The sequence below is a fragment of the Dermacentor silvarum genome, chromosome 1, assembly GCF_013339745.2.
Source record: "Dermacentor silvarum isolate Dsil-2018 chromosome 1, BIME_Dsil_1.4, whole genome shotgun sequence".
In the NCBI taxonomy this organism is placed as follows: domain Eukaryota; kingdom Metazoa; phylum Arthropoda; class Arachnida; order Ixodida; family Ixodidae; genus Dermacentor; species Dermacentor silvarum.
This window is the reverse complement of record NC_051154.1, coordinates 296138409-296158947: the sequence shown is the minus strand read 5'-3', so window position 1 is coordinate 296158947 and position 20539 is coordinate 296138409. Positions and strand designations below refer to the sequence as shown.

Genomic DNA, 20539 nt, shown 5'->3' with positions numbered 1-20539 from the left:
ATTGGCTGAATTTTTGTCAACATTGGGACTAATGGGAACTAAGCGAGAGACACCCTGTGACAGCAGTGCTTGAAAGAAGGTAATGACGGCGGTTGGTATGAAAGAGGCAATATCACGGGCAAGATTGTTTGCAGATTACCTTGACCTGCAGTGTGGCGCTGGCGAGAGATCTGCGTTCTAGGAAATCTTAACGAAACTCTTTATTGTGTACGCTGAACCTACTCACTGTGTGCGCAGTTTCAACCCAAACACCTTTACTTTCTGCTTGTGAGAATTCTTCGTAAATGGGCTTACGAACATAACCACTGGTGATACCTGAAGTGGGACGTCACTGAAGGTTATGTTCTCCAGAGGGAACCGGACTAGCACGGAAGCGGCGTCACCGTGTTCTTAACATTTGACGCCTTAGCATCTTCCAGCAATGCCGGAGGATGCTGCAAGTTGAGAGCCGGAGTTGCTCTTATTACGGTTTTTGTTTTGCCCATAAATCATGCACGAGACCTCAAGCTGGGCTCTGGCTCAAGGTTTTGGAAATGCACTGGTATAACGTCGTACACTGCCTCGTTCACAGTACTTGCTGCTTTTGTTAATTTTACAGAATCCACATTGAAATTTCAAAGCAAATATGAAGGTCATCTGCATAGGCGTGACGGTCTTCACTCTTTCAGGTGAGAAAATTAAGGGCTATTCTTCTTTTAAGAACGAATACATGCGAATAAGGTGCTCCAATAAGGTGCTTCCTTTGCACACGGTATGTTATAGAAAACGTGCTTTAAGTAAAGTACACCAGCGTGGTCATTGGTCTTTAATATCGATGATGTCATGAAACCAGTCGCCCTTGATATTGCGCATTTTATCAAGAGCATTTCAGCGATACAACAATCTTGGGCAAGAATATTAATTTTCCTATCGCAGACTATATCAATGCAGAGAGGAACAAACCACATAAATTATATTGCATGTGTGTTGCGCTTTATTAGATTTGATTTAAAACAAAGAATAGATATAAATGGCTTCTTTCAACACTCGGGTTGTTGGTGCACTTTCTGCGCAGATTGTCGGCCATGGTTTCGCGATATTACAATTAGCACACATCTGCAGCGTGATGCGTCTTCTGACCGCAGTGGTATAGTTTGCGCCGCTTGTCAAAACAAGTAATTTTGCGGCACGGCGTTGATAGTGTCAGTGCGCACTTTTAAAAGGTAAGTAAAACCAACACCCGTAAGCACTACGTGTGAAACTACCGAGGTGTGCGGAGCTGCGTGGGGAGAGCCGGAGTATCCCGTTTAACGCACCCCCGTTGCTTGTAGGTTTACAGGGTAGCAGAAACACATGGCAAAAGAATTTTGCACATTGCCCATTCGGCTATTTGTCTAACTTCCCTTCAGTGCACCAGCATAACTCAATGGGCAGCATTTTCAAAAAGTTATATTTTCAGAAGGCCACCCAAATTTCAACAACTTTCAGTTAGCAACGTCGAGAGGCTACGCCCTCTCATTACCACATGTATTTACGGCACTAAGCCTTAAGTTAACGTTTGACGGCGTTATAGCATAACTTTGGTCAGGATTAAAAGAATGCTATAACGGAGCAGGAAGGTTACGAATAAGTGCTGTCAGTACGCATGTTAGAAGGGCATACCCTCTCGACGTTGCTAACTAGAAGTTGTTGAAATGCGGGCGGCCTTTAGAAAGAAAGCTTTCGTCAAAATGCTGCCCATTCAGTTATGTGGTGCCCTGTGGTGAAAATCGACAGATAGCCGAAGGGGTAATGTCCGAAATTCTGGGTATGAGGAGAAGAGAATGTGTCGACGCAGCGTAGTTGATGACAAAGGTTGATGGTCGGGCTAGTTGATTCCGGATTATTGAGGTATTTTTCAGCATATTATACGGGGACAAGGAAGCGGACAGACACCGCGTAGTGCGCATTCACTTTTAATAGCGTAAGCTGTTATGGGCTCTTTCCAATAGCCGTTTCTGGTCACGATAATGCCGCCGCCGCCTGGTAACCGCTATCGCTGGAAATGCTAAAAAAAGTACCCGCTCTCCTCCCTGGATTGAAGCCCAGGCCCGCTGCCTGGGAGTCGGATACTTTACCACTGAGCCACGAAAGCGCTTGCTATCAGGCAGAAGAAAAATTTCCTTAATACGCGCCCTATAGGCAGGCGCGCAGGCGCTGACGACCCGAGCCTCTGCCAGTATGGTGGCGCCATCTAGTTAACGCGCCTGCAACCGCCACATGCGACGAGATGCGATTCAGATGCGATGCGATTCAGACGAGGCGTGCAATCAACGCTATCCCGATGTTAGATGTGTGCCACATATTTTGGGTACCTCTTCGGTACACGTTATGGCGTCTCCTCGCAAGGTACGAACCGCTGCTGAAGGAGCGAATCGTAGAGCTACGTGCGTGGCTACAACCAGGCATCATCGGGCTCAGCAGACTGCTGTGCAGCGAGCATTACAAGGCGCAGCTCGCCGTTGACGCCGCGTGGACAGTTCAGATCGTTCTCGTCAAAACCGAGGCGAATACACTTTGCCGTGAAGACCTTGTTGTGCGTGGTGCCGAAATTGGCGCTACTTTTGCGCCGCTCAACCAGCTTACGCTGTGACTGTGCTGCGTGTGTCGCGCAGGCCTGTGACTTTTTATCCCCGGCTAGTATACTCAAAAATACCTGAATAAAGTAGTTTTTTTTTCGGTTGGGGGGGGGGGGAGTGTTGTGTCGTGGTGCGTTTTAAATTCGAAAACGATTAAGACACAAAAAGTGCACAGAGACGCCCGTTCTCACTAACCACGTATTCCCTCGTAGGGCAGGGTGTTACACATAGTCCTCCAGAATATTACAGCACTACACGGAATGACGACATTTAAATTGACAACGAATGCTTGAAACACGAAAATCAGCGCACCAGGCCTTCAGCAGAGAGAGTGAGCGAGAGGAAGGTTTTAATAAGCAGATCGGATGAGTTGTCGGTAGGTGTCGCTCGAGACTACTACTCTTCAAAATAGTACGGGGAACAGGAAGAGATAGAAAAAGATGGACATTTGAAGACGTTAATAACGCAATGAACTGTATATATACGCAGCATCCCATACGCGGAATGCGTACACACACACTATGAGCAAGAAGTAAGGAGTTTACAGAAAACGCAATCGCGCAAACACATTTTGTAGAGCCACGCATTGACACATATTGATTCCCCGGTGTGTGGCTCTCAATGTTGACATTTTTGTTTTGGTTTTCCATCACTCGGTTACGTGGATATGTCGTACAAAAAATTGTAGTCGAAAGTTAGTGCTGTGTATGTGTCAAAATTCTTCTCTGTCCTCGTCCTGTCACGTTGCACTGTGTTATCACGCATTTGCGTCCCATTTGCGTTCCATTTAAGATACCACTTTGGGTAAAGGTATGCCTCAGGTATTTCAATTAAGGGCATGCACCGCAGTACTAGTTGGAATGTATGCGAGTGCCTGTACTGCTGACCTGCTCTTACCGCTATCCGAGTGCCATAAAGGTTATCGATGTGACCCGAGTGCTCGAATAATCGCGTTTCGTTCGTCGTAGAAACGTATTCAAAACGAAGAGTTGCGGTGCTCGATCATGTAGCCGACTTGGTCAAAAATGGTCGTTGTGGTCGAAAAGCGACTGCTCTTGATCAGCCGCTCACTGACCTGTTTCCCAGCTCTATACGACTGGAGTCGCCAATCTGCTGAAGTGCTGCTGAAGAAGTGAGCGCGGGGAAGCCGACTTTAAATGGGGCTTCTAGTGAACGGGAGCATGGAGGCGCACTGACAATAGCCCATTTTTCACATCACGTTCTCTCGATACTAATTGTGAATTCAAGTGGCAGGCTGACTGATCTTTCGGGCGCAACATTTTCTGCAAAGTTCGGAGAAAACCCGTGCCATTGTTAGAATGGTAGCCCCGTCCGCGTATTCTAAGGACGTCTGAATTTCGAGAGAAGTTCCTTTATGGAGTAGCCCAAACTGCTGTTTTTTTGTTGAACGCATTCGACTTCATACCACTTAATGCCGCGACGTCCATGGAATGCCATTTCTTTTCCACTGTCGTCACGGCAATGAAAATCCGCTCGCTAACGCTACACAGTTTTGCGCAGTGACAGAACACCGGCGTTCCGGGTGTGTTTCAGTGGTGGTTAGGTTTTCTGCGCGCACCAACGATATCTTTCGGTATAAAATGCCTCGAAACAAGAGGATGGCGTCAATGGAGAATCGCGGTAAACTTAAATAGCTGAAGAACGCCAATGGGTTGTTGGGTACAATCTTGCTTCGCCGACAGAGGTCCTGTTCCAGTCATCGATTTCGAGCCGTTGGTCTAGGCGAGAACGAGGTTCTCGCTTGCGGCATCGGTCATTCACTCCGAGAATGCCATTGGTAATGGCTATTAGTCTGTTCTCCCTCCCGTTTTGAATCACCTAGTTGTAACGCTGTGCCTGCACATCTTGCTGCGCTGGCTCAATCGACTCGCGTGCAAGAAGATTGATCGGGCAAAGCCGCCAACCGTAGCTCCAATATACAGCGAACATAGCTGCGGCCTTTATTCTTTTGCGACAGAGTGTACTCAAATTGTTCAATCAAATTAACGGGAATAATTATTGATTGAAAAAGAAACAAATCTTCCACATTTGTATGTTTTGAGTCCTTTAGTTATATAACATCGACACATTTGATTCTTTCCCCAGAGATGGTTTTAGGACGTTACACTGGACAATACCCCCCACCGACCCCTGAGTCAACAGCAACTGATGACATCACGGTCGAAGGTACGATCAGCAAATGCTCTCTTACGATCGAACTGTGATGGGAAGATAGGGGATGTTGAGAAGTTGCGGTTTGAATTGACATGCATACGCTCGAGCAGCAGTATAAATTTTTCTTTTGCTCAATTACCCAGTTGTCAAGAACGTACTGGATTTTCCGAAATCTCAACAAAATTCCTTGAGAGCTAAGATGAAACCTGTCTGGTACCTATAGGCATTTGATAAAGAACAGCGCTTATCACTAGTTTACTTCACTGCTGTTTCGTCAGGTGCCCGATAAAAGTATTCGCCATTCATGCTGGCAAACGGACTGAAGTTGAGGCTCTATACGCGTATAATGGAGGGTGTAGAGGTCTGCATTACCCAGCCTGCTATTAAAGATTACAAGGAAGACATGTTAAGCTACGCTTACGCACAGAAAGGATCTGGCACAACGTACAACACGCGTTCTTACTGCTCAGTGTCTAGTTGAGGACTGCGTACTAAAGAAAAATAAAAAAAAAATACCTTCGTTGCGCCGACTCCAGAGCAACACCTTAGAGAATCAAGTATACTCGTACACCCGGCCAATCAAGGCGTGGTCCACGGTGTGAACTCAATGTTTTTAATGAAGATAAGCTACCAACAGACGGAACACAAATTATTATAGATGTAAGAACTAAGTGACCCAATAATTGGGGGATTTATATAGCTGGTATCGGTATGCAGGGAGGTATACCGTGATATATAACTCGCTATATACCCGCAGATAAAGTGGGAAACAAAACAAAGATGACAGAGCACTGACTTTCAACACGGGAAAAAGCATACCTTCTTCCTGTTTTTCGTCGAGCATTCCTACGTGCATTCCTGTGTCAAAGTTAAGGCCTTCAGGCAAATTAAAGCCAGCTTTAAACAATATCATGCGACGACACGGCAAAGAAAGGGCAAAACCAGCAGACTTTGCCCTTTCTTTCTTTGACCTATTCACTTCATGCAGGCACTTCTGATCCATGGATTCCGATCGTTCCGCTTCCCACCGAAGGGATAAATGTGGAGTTGCGCTATTTCGCTGTGCGAAGCGCAGGCGCCAGCAACTCCTCCGGCGAAGAGGGACGTCGACACGGTAATTTTTATCAATAATTTATTCAGTAGGGAAATGATTTATTGGCATTGTGGGTATGGCGATGTGCTGCTGAGCATGTACGGCGAAGTTTCGGCTACCAGGTCGGGGCGGCCGCATTAAAATGGGGGAGGAACGCGGAAACGCTCGTCTATCAAAATTTGAGTGCACGCTTAAAAATATAAGGTGGTTAAAATCAATCCGGAGCCCTCCACTACGGAGCCCTAGTATGGCGCCTATGGTCATGTGTAGCTTTAGTACGCTGACATCATTCATTCAATCAATCACTCAGCCAATCAACTGAGTAGGGCAGCCAGCTTGAGCAATATGCACGACAGAATTACGTTGATGAACTGTAGCCGGAGCATTTTCCTACGACTGTTGGGATGAGCTAAGTAGCCCGTCAAACGAAAAGGTGATGACCGCAGTGTTAATTTTTTTCAACGACGTTATGCTCGCAACAGGTGGAAGAAGTAAGGCGCTCTAATGACTATAAATGGGACAGTTACTTCAGTAAAAGCCCTGTGATTTTAGATGGGCAGAAAAAGAAAGTAGTTTCGGGAAAAACAATCAATGTTAATAATCAATCAGCGCAGCAACAGGACCACTGAAAGACAGAACAACACGATGCCTGTGTTCATTTTTCATTCATTAGTGCTGTTGCTGGGCTATTTTTCTCGGAATGTTGCTGAACCAACTATCCCAACTTCACACTCTTCTAAAAAAACAGTTGCAAGAAATATATGTGCTGACGCGAGGTTAATAGCATCAAAGGCTTGCTGCGTGGAACTCTATTTGCCTGACAGTGCAGCCTAGTCGTGGCAGTTTAGTAGCAAGCATGATTTCGGCACTTGCTAACAATGCGAGAAGTCAGATAGCACGTTATTTAATCCTCAAGATTAGGAAAAAATGCTAATATATTTTCTTTTGCAGTCTGACGTGGAGCCCGTAGGAAAATTTTATTCATTAGCTGCTTACACAGCTTTACGGAGATTTTAGCTAAGTTGATACTCCGGGTCACATCTTCCAGGAACTCCCGTTCCAGAAATTTTAAAATGTACCGGTTCTAACAGCGTATACCCACAAATATAATAGGTGCACCACAGTTACGTGGGTTATTGGTAGTAGCGAATGCATTTTGTTTTCGTAATTATGCATTTGTATCTTATTGTGTTGTAGCCAGCTGGGTAGTTGCTACAAAGTGCTTTAAGATTTATTTTGCGCTGTTATAGCTGTGACCTAAATATAATATGTTAGTCTCATATAAATGCGTTGCTAATGGAGGAGACTCAGGAATCTCACACAGGTCAGTAGTATAAATGGCAACTGGTAGACGCCCTGAAATTGATCCCTTTGGGAGACCTCTCATGATTTCTGCAAAAGACGACACATCGTGATAGTGATTTGTAAATTGTTGTCGCCATGCTGTTCTTATTTGCTACATCCTGAACCAAACGCCTTTTTCAAGTCTACAGAGAACCAGAATACATACATGTCGTTTTCTATATTTGTTATTATTTTGTTTTATTTGTTAGTATTTTAAGAATATCTGGGGCCGAGTTCACAACGTTTTTAATTCGTGCGGACTTTCTGCCTTAGCGGTCCACCTTCGCTAATGATATGTCCCCCATATTAAGATTGCCTGAAATTTCCTATTACGAACAATTCCAGCTAGGGTAAGAGCTTTTTGTGAATACAGACCCTGCTTCAGAAGATGAGTTTTTCAAAGCCTGTGTTGCATATAACTGATTATGCTATATTTGCTAAAACGATCTACAATAGAATATTCAGGTCCCTTTCGAACACTTTTGACACCAAATGAAAAACAGATTTGGGGTAATTTGTCCTTAAATATTTGTCACGCCATTTGTGAACTGGGCCATACTCGTTCTATGTTTGAGCCCATCTGGAAAAGTACTGTTTTCAGATATTTTGTTCATCGCAACTATGATAGGTGCGATTACATCGCGCATATATTTCGTTCGTACTGACTTTGCATCACTCGAATCCACAGTGACAGTATTCTTGACTTTTAGTAGTAGTTCTACAATTGGCACCAGAAGTAACAGGTGCTAAGCTTTACTCAGTTAGTAAGGCTTAACTTGTTTACAGCATGACTGCCCCTGAATTTCCCGCAGTCATATAGCAAAGTACTGCAAACGAACTGTTCATTCAAACGTCTCTTCCTGTGAAAGCACCCGTGGTTGTCATCATGTTCGCCGTTGTGTTCTTCTGTCTTTTCTTAGAGGTGAGATCCCCAAATTTGTTTTATATATTGACACACAAAAATGTGATACTTTGGCTGACAAAATCTGCTATTTAGTCTATGGACCAAAAGTGACGTGGCTCAGCGATAACAAATCGCAGCCTACATAAAGATGCTGCACCCAAGCTGCTCATGGTGCGATTTGTAGACATTTTTTCGCAAACGAGGTTGCTCACTATACACGAGATGGCGCTTCCGGTGCGCCGAGCCATTTCTTGCCCCAAGACCCGTCGCTACAGCGCAGCGGTGGTTCGCGGCAGCCGGATTCCGATATGGGTGGAATGCAAAAACGCTGATGTATTTGATTTATGTGCAAGGTAAAGTATACAAGGAGGTCAAAATGAATCCGGAGACTGCCACTAAGAAGTCTCCATAGCCTGTGTAGTGCTTTTTTATTTTTATTTATTTAGAGAATACTGCAGGCCATCAGGAGGCCCTAGCAGGAGTGCATATGGATACATTCAAGTAATACAAGTATACATACAATACAGATGGATCAATACAATTGCGCCAAGTACTATAACAACAACAAAAGGAAAATAAGTTAGAAAGATTGATAACAAAAACAAACTAAAAGAGGGTGCCTTTACACACCTATAAGTTCTACAATAAAGGACTGAATTGTTAGGTTAGGCTATACAATCAGGCTAGTAAAAAGGTAGCAAATACTGTACCAAAAACAAGGCAACAACATCCCACTGACAAATGAACAAACGATGACGCATATGCATAAGGTAACAAGGTACCAACAAAGCAGAAGGGTACCAACGTAAGGTACCAAACAAAGCAGAAAAAATACACTAGGTCCTATGTAACCATCTTCAAGATTATCTCACTGCTGTGTAACCATGCCTATGGAAGAACGTTCCACTCATTTACCATGCGTGGAAAAAAAGAAAATTTGAACGCATTAGTTCTGGCGCTGAATGGGACTCAGCGTAACGATGCCTTGATTCTCGGGTGAAGAGGGGTGATATGTATTCATCTGGATTTAGAGCTAGTTTCCTGTGCTTCAAGTCAAAAAGAAACTTTAATCACTTAATCTAGCACCGAAACTGCAATGTTCGAATGCGATGTTGACGCATTAAAGTGGTCGGGGAGTCTGTCTGTCGATACTTTGAATAAATAAACCGGATAGCTTTCCGCAGGATCCTCTCGAGTGCATCGATGTTAAGCTTCGTGTGCGAATCCCAAACAATAGCAGCATATTCAAGCTTCGGTTGAATAAGCTATGAATATGCTAACTGTTTTGCCTCGACCGGTGCTTGTTTAATTTATGCCTGAGCAAACAGAGTTTGAGGAAGCAGGACGCGCAAACGTTTGATTTGTGTGAATTCTATTTGAATGTGGTTGTCATAGTTACACCTAGGTATTTGAAGTTTGTGACCTCAACAAGTGGCTGTGATGGAAGCGAGTACGGAAAGGAAAAACAATGGAATTTTTTGGTTATTTTCATGAAAACAGTATTCTGGGAATTAAGAACCATGTCCCATTTTCACACCCTTTATGCGTTTTCTGTAAATTATAATTAAGGAATGCTTCATCCTCAGAACATTTCACTTGATTAAATAACACACAATCATCAGCAAAAAGTCGGTTACAAACTGGATGACTAATTACATCAACAATATCATTTATGTATATCGAGAACAATAAGGACCCAAGGACACTTAGTTGTGGTACACCTGATCTCACTGGTAGCTGCGGTGAGTAATGGCCATCAATACTTACAAACTGCATTCTGTCACTTACATACGGTACAATCCAAGAAACTATGAATTCTGGTAAGCCTAGAGACTGAAGCGTTAAGATTAATTTTGCATGACATACAAGGTCAAATGCCTTCTTAAAATCCAAGAACATAACGTCAACCTGACTCGGCTTATCCAGAACTGAGGCGAACCTATGAACAACTGTTGTCAACTGGGTGACTGTGGAGAGCCCCTTTCTAAAACCATGTTGAATTGGGGTTATTATGTTATTATCATGTAAAAGCTTGTTTATGTAATTCGCGATGACATGCTCCAGAATTTTACAACATGACGACGTCAATGAGATTCGTCGATAGTTTGTTAATAGCATGGTGTCTACTTTTTTCAAAACAGGAACGATTCTAGCAGTTTTCCAATCAGTAGGAATGTTAGCTGATGACAGGGAAGCACGAAAAATAACGACAAGAAATTTAGCATGTATCTCAGCATACCGGCGAAGAAAGGGGTTCGGTATATTATCAGGTGCAGGTGGCGATTTTGTCTTTAAATTAGGTAACTTAGAAACAATACCGGGTTATGATATAAGGGTAGATATTTCATAGCCGCCTTTAACGCTCAGATGTAACGGTTCAGTTTAGCTATAAAAACACTGTGAAAATATTCATTGAACCTTTCTTCAGCTATACGACGTTTGTCATCGATAGTCACGCCATCGCACACAATGCGATCAACTGACTTCTTTTTTGTGGAAAGTTATCGCCAAAACTTCTTAGAAGAGTTTCTAATGAAATTAGGAAAGGTGTAGTTGAAATAATGGTGCTTAGCGTTATAGATTGCTTCGTTCAACCTTGTCAGTGCCATTCGCACTGTCATTATTTGATTTTGCTCGCTTTAGTCTATTAATTTTTCGTTTGAGGTGCAATATATTCCTTATTATCCAAGGATTGTTTTTGCGTGTTTTTTTTTAAATTTTATTCGGCACCAAATTATCAAGACAGTACGTACACAGGCCCCTAAATGTATTCCACAGTGATTCGACATCATGTCCTTGAAAGTTGTCTAGGTTATGAAGCAGATAATCCAGAATACTTTCGTCATTAGCATGCGACAAGTCTTTAATCAGAACTGGAGTGGCAATTGTTTTTTGTACCTCGAGGGAACGCGTAAGACACACCATACGGTGGTCAGATATGCCTTCCTCTACAGTTATACTGTAATTTTTAATCGAAAGGCTCATAAAGATAAGATCGAGTATTGAAGCAGAATTATTTTGAACGCGAGTTGGTTGATTAACAATCTGGTGAACATTAGCACTCAGCATAATGTCAGACACGTAATCAACATGTTCACATTTGTCACTATTCGAGAATGGCCGATTACAATCGACATTTAGAAGGTTAAAATCCCCAGCTATAATGATTCTCTCATCCTGAAAGCTCGCCACGTGATCACACAGCCGATGCCAAAATTCAGGGGACGAATCGGGCGCACGATAAACTGCAATCAGAAATAAAGAGCATTGCTGACATAATTTCAGCGCGATACTTTCGTGGTTATCAATTTGGAGCGTCAATAAAGCCAGTATATTTCTTTTCACAAGTACTGCAACTCCCCCTAACCGTGAACGTCTGTCTTTTCGAAAAATTTGAGACAAGGGTGGAAAAACATTTTCTTCATCAATATCACTGTGCAACCATGTTTCTGTGATTACAATAACGATGGGATCGTAACTTAGAAGGATGAATTAAAGTTCAGTAGCTTTGTTTACAACGCTGCGTGCATTTATGTTTGGGAGCCGAAAGTCAGATTCTTGAGCCTGCTCTTGTCACTTTTCATAGGAACGCTTCTCGCGGCTCGGCATTTTAACACGGCAGTTCTTGCTTTCGTGCCAGTAATACAGATAGCCATCGATTCGCAGTTTATCATGTGTAAGTGTTACTCTCTTGCCTTGTTCCTTTTCGCTTTTGGAGCTATTCCACAAAAGCTTTCTTTTCCTCGATGTATTAAGCGAATAGTCATTCTGGATGGATAATTTTGTTCCTTTTAGCGTATATGCCTTTTTTAGTACTTGTTTTTCTTGATTAAAATCCTGAAGATATACTATCACAGGCCTCAGTTTACCCATATTTCCAAGGCGGTGAATTCTACCCACTGATTTGCAGGACGCATTTAGCTTGTCGCAAAAAACATCGGTAATAACTTTCTGTTTCAGGTCCTGTTCAGTCTCTTATGAATTTTCAGGTACACCGAAGACAATAAGGTTAGAACGTCGACTTCTGTCCTCAAGGTCAACGACCTTCTCACGAAGGAAACTAACAGATTTTTCAATTTCGTCTATATGAGCAGTTCTCCTTTCCAGCTCAGTGAACCGGCGGTTAAATTCAGTAAAGAAGTCCTGCAAACTACTCTGCTGGGTTCTCAGTGCTGCAACTTCAGCAACTAGTGTGTTCTGGACTTCCAGCAACTGCTTTAGCATCTCCTGAGTAGTAGGGCCAGGATTTAATTCCACATTCCGCATAAAAGTAGCATGTGCACGCAAAACACTTCACGAGCAATGTCAATGCAAATCATGGGGCACGTCAAGACCACAAGACCACAGAAGTCACTCCTAATCGTACAATAAGTTTCACCAACCTGCGCGAACCAAAAAAGGTGCTCGTAAGGCAACATGCCGAGGGTTGGTCCGCCGTGCCCACTGAAACGAAGATTCTGCGATGCGGCTTTTATAGCAAGTTGATGTGACTTGAACAGCCCAGGAGATGGCGCTTCAGCGATGCCGTCACACGCCCAATGGAGATAGAGATAACACATCTCCGGCGCTTCCTGATCGTAGCTGCACGTGTCAACTCTGCTGTTGTAGACGGGTGGATCCAAGTGCATGGCTGTTCCAACTTGAAAAAGGAAAACCTGCGCGAACCAAAAAAGGTGTTCGTAAGGCAACATGCCGATGTTTGTTTCGCCGTGCCCACTTAGGGACATTGAATTCCTAAACTTGATTGATGTGATATCCTGCCAGAACCAATGAACGATGTGCATTCATTCGTGAGCGTACACGGTTCCACTCCCGTACTGCCACTCTTCAATGGCTGAGAAAATAATTGAGAGCTGGATTCGCGTTTGAATGTGTTCTGTCATAGGATTAAACATAACTAAACACAGGGGCAGAATAACAAAGTTAGTGCAACGGAAAAAAAGTACGGTGCGGAGAACACTTTCAAGTTCTGCGTAGCAGCCCTATTCACTCGGATCCTTGGTACAGACTTAATAGGAGTTAACGTACATAAATGTACCAAGTTTAATCCGATAAATGTGCGGCACGCGCATACTGTGTGAGGCTAAATCCTTGTTAGTGGAGTGACAGCTGTGGCATCCTCCCATCGACCTTTGAATTTATATCTGATTAGCTCGCAGTGTTTTGTGGACAATGCAGAATCGTTGCAAAAATACAAACAACTCGGGAATGACGCCTCCCGCCCCCCCTCCCCCCCTTCTTGACTGTAGATGGTCTTGTTCTGTGTTATTCGCCCTTTTTACTAGCGCCACAAACCGGACTGAAATGTTGATCCACCATCTACCTGCAAGTTCTTGCTGCAGAGCAGCATTTTTGCAATTATTCTTGATCACAGATAAAATCCTGGAAAAAATATAGTGGCCAGATAGCTCGGCAAAACCAGTGCGTATTCGCTCGCGATCGTAAATATTTTTTTGCGCACCCAGTAACTAGTGTGTTTATAGTGTCCACGCGCACAACACTTACGCCAGTAGCCGATTGAGCCGAAAGTTGACAGTGTGCCATGTTAGCTTCATCATTTTCGGGCGCAGCTCTTAGGCACCCGTTCCTGCGGCGAGCATCGACGTCGGCTTAACACTGCGAACGAGCACAGCGAAGGATGAAAGAGCCACCGTGGAGCGCAGAGGGGGATTAAGACGCGAGAAGTAAAGCTAACGCGCAGGGTACAGCGAAACCATGAGGCGGAAAACGGAGGAGAAGGGTATGGCGAAAGCGTGAGAAGAAAAGCATTGGGTGGCGACGATGGCTGCGCGATGGCGCCAGAGTATCGCGCGTCGTCTGGGAGGTCTGTCAGCGGCAGCTGCTGTGAATCGCGCCCATGCGTCATCCACATGCTGGCTCTCGCGATCTCCAGATTAGCGAGACAGGCGACACTTTTTTTTTATTTCAAGAAACCCTTAAGGGTCCTTACAACGAGGGTATTACACAGGGTTGCGGCAAAAATTGCATGGCAAACTGGAGAGGCGCGATATATGAATACGCATAAGAATCAAAATGTGGCAGAACAACCACACTCAATGAAGCATAATGAAAAAAGGCAACATAATAAACAGTACGGGAAAAAATAGTAGCCCTTCCCCTGTCGAGGAAATGGGGCAAGCGGAGCTTGTCCTGTGTTTTCTTGGTGTTCCTCGGAACGAATTGCACTGACGATTACCACGTTGTGCTCGAACCCCAACTGGTCACACGCACTGCAGCTGGCTCCGAAGTTACGGTTGAGGAACTCGCGTAGAAACCTGCCTTACCGTCGCATTGGGGAAGTTGGCGCTAGCCTTGCCGAGGCGTGCACCACCGTTGTCGGGTTCCTGGAGGGCTAGAAGACACTGACGTTTGGCCTCAACATCACGCTCCAACAACTCGGGGTCGGCGGCTCTTCGCTGACGTTTGGCTTTAATATCGCTCTCCCTCAACTCGGAATCCGCGGCTCTTCGCTGACGTTTCCCCGCGGCTTCGGAAGCCCTCACGCTAGAATCGGCACGTCGACGACGAGCCCTTTCCCGAGCGCGTTCATTCTGGATGGATTTCCATCAAAATTCTTCAAAATTAAATGTGTCCATTACGTTGATCGGGGACACCCTCCCAAACACCAACCTGATCACCGACCCTGTGACGCTATCACCCTACGCCTTCAAGATGGCAGTCCTATACCACACGTCCCTAGTATCCGGGTCCTCGGTCTCGTCATCTCTACCAACGGCTCCAATGCCTTGGCTCTCAACAAGATCTGCGCCCAATCTCAAAACACCGTACGCCTTCTTAAATGTATCTCCAACCGATGAGGGGGACTCAAAGAAGAAAGCCGTCTCCGCGTCGTGCAGTCCTTTGTCATATGCCACATTACCTACGTTACTGCGTACCTCAATTGGTACCGGGCAGAGCAAAACAAGCTCGACACCCTCATACGAGGGGTCTACAAGCAAGCACTTGGCCTCCCGCATTACACCAGCACTGAACTCTTCAACCAACGGAGAGTTCACAACACCCTTGCCGAACTCACTGAAGCCCAATAACGCTCTCAGCTTGAACGGCTCACTATTACTGAAACGGGACGCTTTACTATATCCACGCTTGGCTTCCCTTACCATCAGCAACAGGGCCACAAACAATCGATCCCGACTGACATCCGTAGCTGGATCCACACAGACCCTATCCCTAGAAACATGCACCCTGAATATAACAGGGCCCGGCACCAAGCTCGGGCCGGAGCTATCATAAAAGCCCTTGCTCACGTACCTGGCGTCACATTTGTTGATGCCGCCCAATATTCTCATGGCACACGATTTGTGGCCATCGCCACACGCGATGGAGTCCCACACCACGCCTCCAGCGTCACTACCCCCACTGCCGCGACGGCTGAAGAAGTGGCCACCGCCCTGGCCACTCTATATCTCACCTGCCACACCATCGTGTGTGACTCTCGCTCAGCCGTCACTAACTTCAGCAAATGCCGTATTTCTCCTCAAGCTCTTCGTATCCTTCGTATCAGGCACCACACTCTAAAGACAGCATGATCTCCCTGACATGGATCCGGGCCCATGCGGGTCCTACCCACCTACACCTCCCCAACCTGAACGAGGTCACCCACTCCATTGCGCGAGGCCTAGTCAACCGCGCCGGAGACACTGGAAACGAGTTGGACACCAGGGACATTCTGACCACTTATAACGATCTCGTTAAGGCATTTTGCCTCAGTCGCCGAACCTTCCCCCCACCTCACCCCAAGTTCAGCCGCGCGCAGGCTACCGCCCTGCGTCTGCTGCAAACAAATACGTACCCTTCACCCGCCCGCCTCCACCTTATATTCTCAGAAGTTTACAGTACCCCCCACTGCCGATAGTGTGACACTCACCCGGCTCCGCTTCCGCATATGCTGGGGGAGTGCCCAGCACAGTACACACACATTAAGACCACGACCCTCTCGTCGAGGTTGCGTGAAGCTCTGCGGAACTCCGCCCTCGACGACCAAACCTACGACACGCCCGTGAGGCGGCGGTGAGGCAAGCCCTCGACGTCCCCTCATGGGAGGCTTAGCCTCGGCCATCATAAAGTGCTAGTGTTACAATAAAAGTTCATTTCTCCTCCTCCTTTACGTAAGACAATGAATGGATCATACCCCCTTAAGCAATTGCTCATACCCCCGTAAACGCGGCCTCCCAATTATGACGACAGAAGAGAAGTGAAATTCTACGCTGGAATGGTTAGCGGCAACGCAGCCAACTGTGGAAGCACACGACGACGATGACTAACGCGGAAACAGTGGCACGAGCGCGAGCCGAGCATGAGCGCGTGCCGACCACCTGCGCAGCTCTGAGAGCCGCTGGTTTTTAAAGCGAAGCTTTATATCTATAGGCGAAATGACGAAATTGCCTGTGCACAGAAAACTATCATCATCAGCAATGGCTCGAGCGTCGTCGACTTCTTCCGCAGCTGGCTCGTTGGCACCGCTCGGGTTGCGCTGGTGCTCGTGCTCGGCAGGCGCTCGTGTCACTGCTCCGGCGTTCGCCGCCGTCGTCCTCTTCCACAGCTGGCTCCGTTGCCACTCATCATTCCAGCGTAGAATTTCACTTCTCTTCTGTCGTCGTAATGGGGAGGCCGCGTTTACTGGGGTATGATCCATTGCGTAAGGGGGTATGAGCCATTCATTGTCTTACGTAACGAACAGATTTAATTTTGAAGCAATTTAATTTCGAAGAATCGCAAGCGGCAATGGGCGGGCGAATGTTGCTAACTACGCCACCGAGCAAACTCGAGACATCGAACGCAAGTGACAACGGCGGACTGCGGGCATACTGTCAGTGCCGTCGTTGCCTCCGTCGCAGCCGAACGTGTGTGTAACCTCATTAAGAAACACAAATACGTAACAAATAATTGAGAAATACTTAAATGAACCGTCGGGATTAACCTTGTCATGAACACCGGGGCTGCACGTTTCAGCTTCGCTGATTAACTATCTGTACGGAGTGCTTGGGCGGTGACTTAATTTTTAGCGTTACATCACCGGCGCAGGCTGGCGCATACAAGCTTTGCTTGAAAAATCAAACACATAGCGCTGAACGGAGCAGAACTAGAAGAAAAACTCAGATGGCTGAGGGTGAGTGAAAGAAATAGCGATGAAGCAACGAATGATGTTAAATATTGTGAAAAAGAGTCAAGCGAGCAAGTTTGCGACGATAGGCAAGGTTATCGGGCCCGCACGAGCTTTTAACGCCGTGACACTAGCGCAACGTGAGTAACCTGAAAAAATGAAATGAGCAGCACGGTTCTGCAGGGATTCGATGTTATCTATGATGTAGGTTTGATCCGGATCGCATATGGCTTTGGCGTGCTCGATTTTAGATCGGATTAAGGTAATATAAGCAAGTTTACGCCCCTGCGCACGATACATTTTAACAGGCCAAGAGAACGGTTAGCACCTTCTAGAATCAAATCAATGTGATAGTTCCAGGTTGTAGGACTGAAGGAGAACTCATAAATATTTGTACGTGGAAGCTGCCTCAACTATTATGTAATTAGGAGTGTATGTGGTTGGGATGCGGTAAGAGTTTCTCATTAATGGAGACGAGCTTTCCCTTAGAGTGGTCTTGGGTCATTAGCCACGATGAACGCCAAGTGTTAATTGAATCGAGCCCTGTTTGTAAATATTGGTGGTCAGTGTGACTTTTAAGGCTCTGTACACAACACCATCATCAGCGAACAGTCTAATTTGGGAAGATACACAAATAGGTAAATCATTAATAAATATTGGGAAGAGCAGCGGACCAAGCACGCTCCCCTGTGGTACACCAGATGCGACTTGAGCGATTGAAGAGTTCGAACCATTACCAGAGGTGAACTGAACGCGAGAAGAGAAGCCTTTAATCCATGCTAAAACCTTAGGGTGAATATTGAGGTGCGATAACTTGAGTAGTAGTCTATGATGGGGGACCCGATAAAAAAAATGCCCTGAAAAAAATTGCGAAACAAAGCGTCGACATTGAATCCCAGCGTCTATTAAAGTAAATGAGTCGTTAGTAAATCCAGCATGCTGAGTGTCACAAGAAAATTTCTTGAGAAACCATGCTGATATTTAAATACGATGTTGTGATCTTCGAAATAATTAGTGATCTGTTGTTAATTCGACTTTGCTCCGTTTGCAACGTGCCTCACGAAACAGATTGTCCGCGCTAGTCAATATATCGCCAAATTAATGCACGTATAAAGCTGCGCTCAAAGTTCGCATTAGGGAGTACCGTAATCATCGGGGAATTTTTGCAGCGCCAAACTCACTTCGCACCAATGGAGACTCCAACCCAACGCGCGCGAACCGTGCATGCGCTGTCAGTAGCGGGAAATCACGACCCCGACGTATTGCTGGCGCAGAAAAAAAAAACTAGACATTCGTTGTTGCAACATAAACGAGAGAGTTAAGACCTTTGCCCCGACACAGCTACTCCTCCACGCTCACACTTCGGTGGACACCAAAAGTGTAACACGTGCCTGCTATGTATGTAACATATGCCGGTAGGAGTTGCAGTGAGTTCGCTTGTCTTCTATGGTCTACTTTTTTTTAATCACCTTTCTCCCTTTCTGCTGGCAGACAACCCCTATGGCTGTCCTACGGATGAAGGGAAGTGCTTCGACTACTGCTACGGCGAAGGTTCAATAGGTGGCTACTGCGGTGGGGCGGACCACGCTACCTGCATCTGCTTCAAACGCCCCAACGGCAGTCTTGCGTGAAGGTGGCCTTAGATTTGTTGACCAAACACCTCTTCACAATAAATATATAGCGAAGTCACTCACTCTGTGAAAATAGAATTGCTGGCTTCGATATACTTTGTGTGAATGCCCTTCGAACGTTACCCGTCGTGGTTGCTTAGTGGCTATAGGCGATCCATTGCAAAGCACGAGGTTGCGGGATCAATTAAGTCCCGGCCGCGGGGGCCGAATTTCAATGGGGGCGAAATGCAGAAACGCCCGTATACCGTGCTTTGGGTTGCACGTTACAGAACTCCAGGTGAATCGCAGGTCAAAATAGTGTTAAAGGATACTATCCCAGTATAAAATTATTTGGTGTTGCTCTGTTGTGTCCCTTTAAGCGCCTGATGACTTATACGAGTCACTCCTGGTAGGTGCGTGCACGACGCACCTTTGCTATGCAACACTTTAAGGCTGCCATGCGGCCTGGCACCGTACACAGTAAAACAATTTACACTCTCAAGTGCCTTAATGGGTGTTTTACTGTGTTTACCCCCTCCATTACGCCGTTTTAGCGCATATTTAGTGTATAACATCATATAATAAGGGTGTGCATGCACAATAACATCACCGCCAATGAAAAAAACATTGCCATTATAGGACGGTGGTGGTAAGTTGGTGTTAAACCCCTTTTGAATGGAGTGGATGGCAACAGTCTGTTCCAGAAGCCGCCAGTGTATATACGTAGAACAAAGATTTGAAATTTTTAGTGCAACCATGTCGTATTTTCAAAAAAGGCACGGTGGTGCCACTGTTGCCTGGCTAATGCGGCTACCGATACAGGTAGAGGCAGTGTGAATCGGTTATTGCCTACAACAGAACTAAAACCGAGACCGAAGCCAAACCGCCTTTTTTTTTAATGACAATGCAACAGAAGACAAAAAAGGATATGCAACCGAACAATCAGGCTTTATCAAAAAATAAATCTAGTTATTTGATTGTTATTCAGCAGAAAAACAATGCAAAGCCAGGATATTTGGACATCCCGACTGAGGAAGTCGGGACTCAGGACATTTACTCAAAAGTGGGTACTGTCCAGTTCATTTCGCTATGGTTGGCAACGCTATCTTCATACGTTTCTCTCGCTACCTATTCACGAACGAATCTTTTGTCTTGAGAGTCAGAACGTATTGTACAAAGTAATTCGCGGTTAATAGAGCAAGTAAAAGAAGATATTTTATGTTCGTTTCGATTTCACTTCGACCGAACACCCTTCCTGAGCGGTTTTGTTCGCATAAGGGCGCTTATATTTTTGCACCGTGGTGTCAGTGCGACACGCCTATTTAGAGCTTTTTAGAGCATTTGGGTTTCATTTATTGCGTGGAAGTACTTATAAATAAGCGCGTATCTTCTTGTAGTCTTGAACGCGTAATTTGCGCAAGTTTTTTTTTTCTTTTTTTAAATGCGCGAGTCGCACGCAACAGTTTTGACCGCAAAGTGAGAGCGAGTCTGATAGTATATCTGTGAAGTCAACGAGGCTCTTAGTGGAACTATTACGTGCGTTAATAACGGATGTAGAGTACGGACATATGACATTTCAATTATCAATTATTTATGGTCATTCTCCAGTTAAGTAGAGGATTTTGGTGTTGTTACATAGAGTGTAGTGTTCTTTTCGATTGATTTTTATAGTAATCTGAAGGTCATAAGTCC

The 20539-nt window shown here is 45.3% G+C and overlaps 1 protein-coding gene across 1 annotated transcript; it reads left to right on the top strand.

The window, feature by feature from the left end:
* The first annotated feature begins 597 nt into the window (after positions 1-597).
* Positions 598-18870, top strand: LOC125942746 (uncharacterized). The gene is made up of 4 exons (XM_049661012.1): positions 598-668; positions 4704-4784; positions 5761-5886; positions 18729-18870. Exons 1-4 carry the CDS (start codon positions 626-628, stop codon positions 18866-18868), a joined length of 390 nt encoding a protein of 129 aa, XP_049516969.1. The 5' UTR covers positions 598-625; the 3' UTR covers positions 18869-18870.
* The last annotated feature ends 1669 nt before the right edge of the window (positions 18871-20539 follow it).